This window comes from Sus scrofa, chromosome 10, assembly GCF_054392235.1.
Source record: "Sus scrofa isolate SSC_HxYL_T2T_F1_AM1 chromosome 10, Sscrofa_HxYL_maternal_Yorkshire_Landrace_v2.0, whole genome shotgun sequence".
NCBI lineage: Eukaryota > Metazoa > Chordata > Mammalia > Artiodactyla > Suidae > Sus > Sus scrofa.
The window spans coordinates 14,486,015-14,498,597 of record NC_139392.1 but is presented as its reverse complement, the minus strand read 5'-3'; the positions used below and the strand labels follow the sequence as shown (position 1 = coordinate 14,498,597).

Here is a 12,583-nt window from a genome sequence, read left to right as displayed (position 1 = left end):
TATTAACTGTTTGGAATGACCTGCCTGAAATCTTTAAGAAAACATTTCTTTTTTTTTTTTTCTATGTCACTAAAAAATATTATTGCTTAATAAGCCTTCAATAGTAGGAAAAGACATAATTTTCTCTAGAAAAAATAAATTTTCTCTGACCCTAGGCTTTTTTTTTTTCAATCAATTTCAGGTATTCGACTCCAGTTTTCTGTGAGTTATTTAAACTCCGTATTCAAATACGAATAATAGAAATTCCTGCCATTTTTTATGAAGAGATGCAGTGTAATAAGAAAGCAGATTTTGGAGCCAAATAGCCTGGGTTCCACTCTGAGCTCTGCTCTGTGACCTATTGCAAGACATTCGCTTCTTCATGCTTCAGATTTTACGTATTTAAAATGGATGTAAAAATGGTTACCAACCTTGTTGAGGTTTTGTGAGGGTTAAATTAGGCAAACACTTAGAAGCTTACCTGAAATATACTCCGGTGTATTGGAACACATACTAGGAATGCCCTCACCTATCACTTTGCTGAGCACTTATCATTCCTCTAGCCCTCACAGTAACCCTGTTTTATAGATTAGAAAATTGAGGCTCAGAGAGATTGAAGTAAGTGATCGAAATTTACATGGTTATAAGTGGTAGATCTTGAGCAAGTTGGGATCTGAATCTCAAAATACTTGACTCCAAAACAAGACATTGCTCCACTTTTCCAACAATCAATTCTGATACAGCTCCAAATGCACCCTACCTTTGGAGATGAACCTTATGCTAGATAAAGAAGCTCCATCCTCAGTGTCTTTAAGTGGATTCATGGTAACTCCAAATTATTGCTCTTGTGTTTAAGACCAAGGAAACCAAGGCATAATATATATTTTCCCCAAACTTGAAGAGACTGGGACATGCAGGATACTCTCGAATGGTTCAAAACTCGACATCTACCACATGAGAATGAGCCAGGAGCATTTGCACTCCCTTAAGCTGCAATAGGCCAAAGCAGAATCTCCCTAGATCGGGCCAACACTGAATTAGATGAATGCTTTATTTTCTTTGACTTCTTTGTCTACCAATATTATCATCGAAACACAACAGACGGTTGCAGACTGACTAGGATTAAATTATCAAATATTTACCTAATTTGCCTTGAATACTTTTTTTTTTTTTTTAAAGCACACAAATTGGGAGGTTTAGCAATTAAATAGCACAAAATTTATTTTTGGCCTTGTGCTCTGTCCTAAAGTGGGTATGGAAGACAGTTTTCACCAAAAAGATGATCCATCTGGGAAGTCTGCACCCTCCAAGTACATGTCAAGGCCAAAGGTATCTAGAGTGATGACTGCATCTTGACTTCCCATCATTCTCTTTTGGCCTGCACTAATCCTAAAAGACAGCAGATGTATTTATAATCTCAAGTGCGCGATACACATCAACGACTTGATTTGAAAGTACTTCATTACAATCCGTTAACTAAATTCCATTTTTAAAAAGGACTGGATCTGAGTTCCCTCCTCTGTAGCTCCCAAACCAGCTTAAACATTGATCCTTGAATAAAATAATCCATTTGAAGGTATGAATATTCCATAAGCATATAAGGTATTTGCATCAGCATTATAATTATTTTTAGCTGCTTCCAGTTTTGCTTTTGAACCAAACGTTATATTCTTATCACAGCTTTGGATTTTTTCCTGAGAAATAATAAAGAAGCCCCTCAACTCCCCTTTCTTTTTAGGAGCACATTTACAAACTGATGAAAAGTGATTCATATCCACGCTTTATAAGATCCAGTGCCTATCAGGAGCTTCTACAGGCAAAGAAAAAGGTATTGGTTCTTTGTGGACTTCTATGACCTAGTTCTCAGTTAGACTTATGTGGCGCAGTTATATCCCTGCTGGGCCCAGAGTGCTGGACAAAACGGTAAGTGCCTGCACTCCAAGCCTCCCCCAGACCTCTCATTCTGCAAGGACCATTTAAGGGTTCTGTCTTTCTGTTTGTTGATTGCTTATTTTCTCTTTTGTTTATTTGTTTCTGCAGATGATCATGCTTCATAACGGCTTTTAGATGCTGTCTTCATGTTTCATATTAGTCTTCTGTATGTCTAGTTTAAGGAAATAAAAAATTACAATAAAGACTTGAAAAGAATAATGTCATCAGATTAGAGACTTAGAGAGGATTTTCTTTGTCCACTAAGGCAGAATGTATATCTGGGGCTCTATGCCCCATAACTAAAAATAGACTCATTTTTTTCAATGATGGTTGCCAAAAGGCAATAATATTTGCTTTCAGATATTTTCATTTAGCATTTATTCTCTGCCACTTTGTGTCCCTGCAATGAGGTTTCATACCTAAGATGACAGCCAAGCATATGTTGGAAGAGCTGCAATAGATCCTGTTGTTCAGTTAATGTTTATAATCAAAGGCTCACCGTTGATGACACCTTATTTAATCAGTGTAAAAGTGGAAACTCTGGATGTAAACATCGGCGTCACTTATTATTTTCTGATGTTGAAATAATCCATAGCTTCTTGAAATGCTGAGATGAAGTTGTAATTATTTGTCATTAACGATTATCATTTAAGCTAATGGGATTTTTAAAAGTCCATTGACTTTGCAACTAGAAATAGATACGCCATAGCGCCATTGTCCCTGTACAGCAGCCCCCTAGCCTCATGGGGCTGTATAAATTTAAATTTAAACTTAATTAAGATTATATAAAATTCTAACCAAGTTTCAAACACTCAGTGGCCACAGCGAAAGACTTCTGAAATGTTAGACAGGACAGCATGACATCGCCATGCTCTCAGAAACTTCTCCTGGATAGCAGTGCTCTGCAGAATTCGCGATATCATGGATAGAAATCTAGTCCCAGTATAAAACTATGAGGAAATTCTGAAGCTAAGCCACTAAACTTTCAAATATTTGGGCTTTGATAATGTCGACATAGGAGTTCCCGTCGTGGCTCAGTGGAAACGAATCTGACAAGTGTCCGTGAGGACACAGGTTTCGTCCCTGGCCTCGCTCAGTGGGTTAAGGATCCGGCGTTGCCATGAGCTGTGGTGTAGGTTGCAGATGCGGCTCAGATCTGGCGTGGCTGTGGCTGTGGTGTAGGCCGGCAGCTGTAGCTCCGATTCAACCCAAAGCCTGGGAACCTCCATCTGCCCTAAAAAGACAGAAAAAAGGAAGAAGAAAATGTTGACATACATTCTTAACAGAGGTGCTTCATTTCAGTGTAATTTGTTGTGCTTGAAATCACACCTTTTTTTTTTTTTTTTTTTTTTTTTTTTGCACAAGCGTTTTGATGTGAAAAGTGGAAGCTCTGACGCAAACAGAGCCCATGTCCTGTGACGAGAGGCCTTCTGTGGCCGCTCTCCTCTCGTCCCGATCCCCGTGCTTTAGAACAAGAATTTGGTGTGGCCTCATTTCATCATCCTATCTTTTTCTGCTCTTTTTCTTTCTTTCTTCTCTCTCTTTCTTTCTCTCTCTCTCTGTCTCCTCTCCCCCCCCACCTTTTTTTTTATTCCTTATTTCCCTTTGCCCCACCCAGTCCCACACATGTAAGTCGGGATACTCAATGGATCGCAGAACATCTTTTGAAAACTTTTCACAGAATGTGGTAAGTTTTAAATGTAAAGGAATTACAAGTCATTAGGTCTGGGAAGTTTTCCCAGTTTCAAGTCCCGTCTTTGACCTTGCATCCCTTGATGTAACAGCAAAGTATTTATTGCCTTTATTCAGCTTCAGAACGTTGTGCTTGCTGCTTATCCTTCCGTCCTAGTACTTTCCGGAAAAGATAAAGATGTGATGTGGGAAAATCTATGTGTATCAAACTAAGGTTTGGAAAGAAGTGTGTACTCTAACACATAAAATGAAGCGATAACTGTTCTTTATATTTTAATTTTTTATTTCATGTTTCCCTTTATTAAAGATAGTGCATGCATTTCTATATGATTTTCCTTTGCTCTTCCTAAGTCTTAAAAGTTTAAGAACAATGAGGGGTCTGTGCTTTCTAATTTGCAGGGAGAAAAATGACTTATTGACCAATTTAAAGCCAGACTCAGTATGAAGGGGGTTTGGTGACAATACGTGCCCCAGCAGAGACTCACTAGCATGTCTTTCTTATTCTTTATTTTTCAGGAAGGTATTGAAAACCTTGCATAAATTGCATAAATCATCTGGGAAACCAGCAGTTTCCCTACCGGTGTTTTCTTAGTATCTTGCTGTGTGTTTTAGTGATATATTTATTTGTTTGTGGGATTTTTTTTTTTTCTTTTTGGTATTGTGCCAGTGCCTTTGGAACTTTCTGACATTGTGTAAGCTCAAACTAAAGCCTTCAACACATTTATTTTTATAGGGCAGAAACATCCCTATTTTCCCATGCCATAAAAACTGTACACCAACACTGAGGGCCAGCACTAACCTGTTATGAAAAGAGGTAGAAAAATCTTGGTTTATACTCAAGTTCGTCTGCATTGTCTGTTGAGTTGTGTGGTTAGCTCCATGCTGCTGCTGCTGTGTGTGTGTGTTGTGGCTTTTGCTGTGATGGCCAGTTCAGTGGATTTATGTGTGTTGAAATGTAAGCAAATTGGATTCAGCCAAAATTTGGTTTTTGTTTCTAGTTTCCTGCAAGGATCCTTGTGGTGGGGAATACGAATCACTTCTCTTTATGAATTGCCAGTGTGGCTGTGCACAGAGTGTTTGAGAGACTTTTAAAAGCCGTATGCTTTAAACACTCGATGCAATTGCACAAATTAAAGGACTGGAAAATGAAGGACTCCAGGAATTAATCACGCTATAAACTTACCAAAATTTTGAGTGGCTCATTTGGAAACTCTGACCTATACTGTAAAATTTTCCTAAGCATGCCTCACCACGGGAGGATAAAGACAATGCTAAAGAAATGCTTCAAGATTTTGCAGGAGAACATTGCCATAGGATGTTGCCCCATGCTTTGTGTATTAAGAATCATTTCCAATTTTTTCTTTTATAGCACATGCTGACAGAATATTGTTCTTGAGAGGGGATTGGACATTCTGTGCTGTAGTTCAAAACTTATAATGCAAATTAAGGAAGATGGAAAGGGGAGCAGAATGGTTGTCTTCCCTCCAACATCGTCCCCAAAGCTGGCCAACTCCCCCAGCTCTTAAAATAGCGCCCCGTTGCTAACTCATGGCAAACGTTAGGAAAGGATCACTAGGAAATAACGGAAAGAGAGAGTCAATCACCTACACCTTCAGTCAAAATTCATACACCAGGAGTTCCCATCGTGGCGCAGCGGAGATGACTCTGACTAGGAACCATGAGGTTTCGGGTTCAATTCCTGGCCTCGCTCTGTGGGTTAAGGATCCGACATGGCCGTGAGCTGTGATGTAGGTCGTAGATGTGGCTCAGATCGGGTGTTGCTCTGGCTGTGGTGTAGGCCAGCAGCTATAGCTCCAATAAGACCCCTAGCCTGGGAATCTCCATGTGCCGTGCCCTGGGTGCGGCCCTAAAAAAACCAAAAAAAAAAAAAAAAAATTCATACACCAAGTGCCACCTGTACTGCAGATGCTGTGCACATATTGGAAGCATGTGGAAGGTATGGGCCTTCATTGCTAAGGCACGTAATGATCTAAACAAAGTGTTATGATGTCCAGGAGAAAGATAAACTATTTCTACTTGGTATTAGGGTGGGTAGGGAGGGAGGACCCAGGGGTAATGAGACTTCCCAGAAGTTATATTTAATTGGATACATAGGCTTTCATTAGGTTAAAACTGTACTTTTAAGGAGGGGAAGAAAGGCTGGAATTCCTGAAGAAAGAGACGTGGAGTAACTCTCATAGCAGAACACATGTAGACACACAACCTACTGATAAATTTCAGACAAAATTGTTTAGAGTTAATCTGTTTCCATCCAGGAAAATAAAAAGTAGTATTTTGTTCTGGTAGTACTCTAAAGAAAGGAAGTAAGGAGATTAGAAAGGTTCTCTGATTTCTTCAATGGATTACAAATGATTACATTTATTTGATGAGTCATGAGAAATAAATTTATATCGTGACAATTATTTAGATACAAAAGTTAAAATATTTTGCCATAGATCATTAAAGTTATAATGATTAACTTTCTATTTCCATTTCTTTTTTATTTCCCCTGGTTCCGGGTTCCTCCATATTATGATTACTCTTAGGGTCAGCTCTTGTGTTAGGCATCCTAAGTACATAAATAAAAGATTTTTCTAATAAAAGATTTAATGGCTTACCTTAATAGGATCAATAAAATGATTCTAACACAAGATAAAGACTGAGTGATTTTATTATAATCAGACAGACATAATAGAGGAAAGATAGTGTTTAAATAAACTCTTTAAAGGAGCCCAGGGTGGGAGTTCCCATCATGGCTCAGCGGTTAACGAACCCAACTAGCACCCACGAGGACGCAGGTTTGATCCCCGACCACGCTCAGTGGGTTAAGGATCCGGTGTTGCCGTGAGCTGTGGTGTAGATCACAGATGCAGCTCGGATCCCACGTTGCTGTGGCTGTGGGGTAGACCAGCAGCTACAGCCCTGATTCCACCCCTAGCCAGGGAACCTCCATATGCCGCAGGTGCGGCCCTAAAAAAATAAATAAATAAAATAAATAAAGGAGTCCAGGGTACCGATTGCTCTGATAACTGCAAGGATGCTACAAAATAGAGAGAATCCAAGAAAGAAACGGACTTGAGGAAATGCAGACCGTGAAAGGAACTGGAAAAGTAAGATAATGATTCCTTTTCATTGAGTGCCTGCCATGTGCCAGACGCTGCACGAGGCACTTTATATTATCTAATTTAATAAATCTGAACGTGCAGGTGAGGGAATGTAATACTCATTATTTTTATCCATTTTACAGCAGAGAAAACTGAAAGGTTGCAAGAGCTACTTAATTTTCCCTGCATCCTGGGTTAGCTCCCCCCACATTGATTTTGTTCTTCTCTCCCTGATCATCTTGCTCCTTGATAGTCTTCTAACTGGTAGAGAATAAATAAATCCTGCCACCTGATGATAAACTCCTCAGGAGGCTGAGTCAACGTCCATCCGTGTTCACTTGTAGCGCTTTTATTTACATTTTCCGCATCGTTATTTTTATAACCTGGCTTATAAAAATGGCATCACTGTTTTATTTCACAGAAGAGTCAAGAGGGTGTTGCAAGACAGCTCTTCCCAGCACCGTGGGAAATTCCACTGCTTACCGAGGCTAATAAACCCTCACTGATGCTTTAGAGAATAATTAAACCGCGAACACAAAGCATTTGAGAGTGTTGCGAAGACACTCATTAATTTTGTTTGCTGTTGGCAGTGGTGTTCTTTAGAAAAACACAGTCATCTTGGGAGGTGGTCAGGCAGGTGTTACCATTGTTTCACAGATGAGCAAATTGAGGACTCGTGAGTGAAGTCACTTCACCAACATTAAGCAGTTTGTGGAGTGTCAGTGCCAGGACTGGAAGCAGAGTTTTCTGTCTTTACATGTAGTCCTTGATAAATTACTCATTTTCTCCCCTTTGCGGCCAGCACTGGAGGAATCAAAATCACTTGTACTTGTGAAATCCCTTCTCTTTGGCTTGTTGTCTCAAGAATGTCATTTATCGTGATTTGCTCTTGTAGTGCTTTGTTTTCCTTGCCATCAGAGAGTTTTCTTAAGGTCTCGCTTTGTCCTCCCTGCCTTTATATGTCGACTTACTAAGTTGTCTTCATTCTCTTTTGGCAAAGTTCACGCAATGGTGGTTTTCTTCCTCTGTGAGCAGCATCAAATGCCATCTGTCACCGTTTCTCCAACCATGAGCCATCATAGCATCTGTCTGCCATACAGACCTCAAGGGTTAGCCAAGAAGGGCAGAGACAGAGTCGGAGGACTGGTCAAAATTCATAAACCGAGGGCCAACAGTGCTTCGTGTTACCTCTCGCCTTAGTTTGACTTTGTGGGCTATAAGATAGAAATGAGAATTAGAGAATATTTTACTGTAGCTCTTCCCAGAACTCACCTACTCTAACTTCTTTTGAGGAAAAAATTTACCCTGTCTCAGCGAAGACAGTTTATAGCCTGCAAGGCAACAGCAGATAAGATGTCCTGACCACCCTGCTTCCCGACCCCTCCTCTGGTGTGTTGATCCTCGTGCCCGGGGCTGGCGAGGTGGCCTTTCGAGACCAGAACAGATTACCAAGAGAAGTTTTGGAAACTCTGTGAGAGAATTTAGCAAAAGGACTGGGCTGGCTCTGAAATCAGTTAATTTTTTGCAGTCAAGTCTGTATTGAATACACATATGGCTAAGAATAAACATAAATATAACTCTAATAATTTGTTTGGAGGGTTAAAACTGAAAAAGATGCAATACACTTAGTTCTTTTAGGATATTCTTTTTTGCTAAGTCTAATTAAATTCCTTAAACCGGCCACAGAGGCCCTGACTAATGTACTTGATACAGATTTTATACACGCTGTAAAATCGGGTTTAAAAAAATGCCCAGGCCTAGAACCCTGACGTATTCATATTTACGTTTGAAACCCAGTCTCACACGTTCTTGCCCTATGAATTTTTAGAAATCAGTTAAACTGCTGAATCTCAATTTCATTTAGTTAAAATATTTCTAGCTAGAAATAGCTGTCATTAGTATTTTGTATCAATAAATAAATACGTTTAAGATATACTTTAGATGTTATGGAAATATGCTTTATTTATTTAAAATGCATCAGAAATATCTTCTAGGTCTTTTCACATTCTTCTACATGACTCTATGTATTGACTGCACAAAATTTCTCTGTGTGGGTATGACCAGATTGTATTTTTCCAATCCTCTGTTGATGGGCATTTATGTTGTTCGTTCATTCTTTTTTTTTTTTTTTGTCTTTTTGGGGCCACATTCATGGCATATGGAGGTTCCCAGGCTAGGGTTCAAATTGGAGCTGTAGCCACCAGCCTACACCACAGCCACAGAAACACCAGATCCAAGCTGCATCGGTGACCTACACCACAGCTCACAGCAACGCCGGATCCTTAACCCACTGAGCAAGGCTAGGGATCGAACCTGCAACCTCATGGTTCCTAGTCAGATTCATTTCTGCTGAGCCATGACGGGAACTCCTCTTTCTTTCTTTCTTTATTCATTGTCAATATAGATCAAAGTGTGATAAATGTCATTCAAGTTAAATAGTGATTTTTTTCTCATATTTATAAAAATTAAGTTGCTTGGTTAAATGGAATGCAAAGTTATAAAATAAGAGATTTCTCTTTATTTTTCTCTCTCTCTGATCGTTACATTTTCCCTAACGCAAAAGCATACCCTAGAGGGGAAGCTATCTTATGGCAGAAGGCGGAAGGCAGAATCTGTGTTCTTGATTTCCAGAACCACTGGTGTTACACATGAATAACAGGCTCCCTTCTCAGTTGTCCCTCAATCTATAAAGAATGATAGTCATTTTCTGGGAGTCTTACCCTGTTTTTGAAACACTATCAAAAACTCTCTGGATTGTTTCTAGTCCCCGGTCAGATGGTTTTAACGTGGTTAGGGTTAGGGTTAGGGTAAATGTGAAATCTAGCGGGGAACTTCCTCTGCATACCTGAACGATCAGGGTTAGGGTTAGGGTTAGGGTTAGGGTTAGGGTTAGATCAATGTGAAATCTAGCAGGGAATTTCCTCTGCATACCTGAACGATCAGGGTTAGGGTTAGGGTTAGGGTTAGATCAATGTGAAATCTAGCGGGGAGTTTCCTCTGCATACCTGAACAATCACGGTGATTGTAACAGAGCACCCTCTCCGCGCAGTGCAGCCCTGGGAATAACAGAGTCCAGGTTTGGGAAGCTCAGCCCCCGGCCAGCGAAGCGAGGGCAGTGCGCTGTCAGATCTACTCATGCAGCCCCGTCCACTGCCCAGTTCGGCTGGACTTCGGTTCTCCTTGGAACTGAGACATGGCACGCTTGGCTGAGTGCCCTAAGCTTGGGGATGTGGGCACTTCAGCATAGATAAGCTACGTTGGAACGGATCCTAGGACACCTAAAAAGAAAACCTCTTATTTAATAGCTTGTCACTGGGCTTGTTCACTGCGAATAATACCAATAGAGAAAACTGACCTGGTGGCCTAGGATCCCCTTAGATGCTACACTTTTATCATTATTTTATATCTTATGTCACTAGTTCCTACATTATTCATTCATTCAACATATATTAAGTTTTTTTTTTTTTTTGTCTTTTTTGTCTTTGTTGTTGTTGTTGTCATTGTTGCTATTTCTTGGGCCGCTCCCGCGGCATATGGAGGTTCCCAGGCTAGGAGTTGAATCGGAGCTGTAGCCACCGGCCTACGCCAGAGCCACAGCAACTCGGGATCCGAGCCGCGTCTGCAACCTACACCACAGCTCACGGCAACGCCGGATCGTTCACCCACTGAGCAAGGGCAGGGACCGAACCCGCAACCTCATGGTTCCTAGTCGGATTCGTTAACCACTGCGCCACGACGGGAACTCCCAACATATATTAAGTTTTGACTCTGTGACAGCTGTTGGAGACGAAGAAATTTGCCTGCCCTTCTCGGTTCTTCTGGCTGGGCTAAGAATTAAATGACATAAGAGATTAATAGGAGAAAAACCAAACAAAAGTTTGGGAGTTCCCTTCGCGGCTCGCTAGTTATTGAGCCTGCCTTGGATCCATGAGCTTGTGGGTTCGATCCCTGGCCTCCCTCAATGGGTTGAGCATCCCGTGCTCACGTGAGCTGTGGTGTAGGTCGCAGACGCAGCTCGGATCCTGCATTGCTGTGGCGGTGGTGTGGGCCGGCAGCTGAAGCTCTGATTCACCCTCTAGCCTCGGAACCTCCATATGCCATGGGTGCAGCCCTAAAAAGCAAAATAATAATAATAATAAGTTGAATACTACGTATAGGAAAACAGTAGTGCATCAAAACGGCTGAAACCTTCATCTTAAATACGCTCTTCAGCTAAAGGCAAAAGAGGCTCTGGGGAGTCGTGCTTGGCGGGGGCTCAAAAGGGAGAAAACAACGGACATGGAGATAAAAAAGCAAATGTTTTGTGGGCCAGGAGTGACAGTGGAACCCAACGAGGAATTCCAACACTGTCCTAGGTTCTTCCCCGTGTACACGCCTGGTTCACGGTAGAGTTCTCCGCAGTGGGAGCTGCCTGCCTGGGGGAAGGTCGAAACTGCTTCCTGAGTATTTTGGGCCTTGATTATTTTCAGCTTGAAAGACTCCGCACGCCAAAAAGACATTTGGGGGTGGCAAATGTTGCTCCCCCTACACAAAGTACGTGCCACACTTTTGTGGTTAGAAAGACAACCTGTTCTTACTGCCAAAGTAAGACATGAATCCCTTAATATCAGTTTCTACCATGACAAAGTCGAAAGGGCCTTTTCTGGATTGTATTTTTCCTAACGAGGTACACTTAAGACCGCCCTTGGAGGTGATGGGATCCGTGGTTTCCCTAAGCATCCCTCGCAGTGAGGCAGAATGTGTGCTTCACGTCAGCAGCCGTTGTGTTACGTGAGCAGGTTAGACACTGGGAGAGGGAAGATTTTGCCTTTATGTGTGTGGCCCCCGTGGCTTCACCTGCAGGAGAACTTCGTGCATTTTCTTTTCAGGCAGAGTGCTGTGGATGTTTGTTATTGCTTGAGGTTACAGGTGTGTTAGTATAAGAAAACCATGTTAGCAAACTCCTAGAGCACCCTGAGGGAGTAGAATTTGTAAACTGGGCATTAGGTCTCCCTACCGTAGATATTACACGGAAAGAATGAACTATTTTCTCCTCTTTGTTTTATAGATGATCCCAAACTCATTTATCATTTTGTTGTTGGCATACATGGCTTCTTGTTTCGTTGAAACAGATTTGTGGTGATAACTTACCTGAGAAAGCACTTTTAGGTTCCCTGCAGCATGACTATAAGGTGATGGGTGTGAAATCTGTCAAAAGTATGTAGCCTGTTTAGTTTGGCCAATATATCTTTATTTTCTCCTAATAGCATCATTAGTTTTTACATTGCCACTCAAGTACTATAAGCTGAAAGTTGCGTAGTGGTTTTTGGCCAAAGAGCACCCAGTGCTACCCTGGAGGCTCCTAAGGAATGTTCTGAGGCTGCTGGGGAGGAGACTCGGTGGGAAAGTGCCCCCTTGGCTTAGCCCAGGGGCAGATGTGTCACCGTAGCATTTCCCCAAGCACTGTTGTGAGGTACCCAAGGCCTTGGGCTGCAGCCAGAGCTCATGAGGCCCCAGCTTCCTGCATAGCTGGAGACCCTTCTGTGGGCTCTATTAACAAGTTTGTAACCCAGCAGGACCCTTGAGTCCAGGCATGTTTTAATGCACTTACTGAGCACCTACTCTGGGTCAGGCACCTTGCTCCCTGTCTAAGAATACATAGATAATAAGAAACAATGGAAAATAAGAGTTAGTCATTAGAAATATAGATAACAATAATAGTTAATAAGAAATAATAGTAACATGTTCACCTGAGTTGTTTGATTCTTCTCATGAAAGTTAACTGTTCAATGAGCAGAACTGGTTTCCTACTAGCCTCCCACTCGCTTACTTCATGTAAATCACAATGATTTTCTTCCAAGGAGACAGAGTGGGCAGGGGGAAGAATGAAGCCTAAG

The 12,583-nt window shown here is 41.4% G+C and overlaps 1 protein-coding gene across 15 annotated transcripts in view; it reads left to right on the top strand.

Annotated features, from left to right (window-relative positions):
- Positions 1–12,583, top strand: part of RGS7 (regulator of G protein signaling 7) — a 373,292-nt gene that overhangs the window by 353,078 nt on the left and 7,631 nt on the right. For 6 of the 15 annotated variants that reach the window (XM_084979234.1, XM_021064375.2, XM_084979238.1 and 3 more), the window contains 2 exons: positions 1,718–1,807; positions 3,530–3,598. In XM_084979234.1, the coding sequence (XP_084835360.1) occupies positions 1,718–1,807; positions 3,530–3,598 (159 nt within the window). Of the gene's footprint in view, positions 1–1,717; positions 1,808–2,019; positions 2,521–3,529; positions 3,599–4,336; positions 4,418–12,583 lie in introns of those variants that run through there. The other 9 variants (XM_084979240.1, XM_084979237.1, XM_084979235.1 and 6 more) reach the window with 4 other exon arrangements.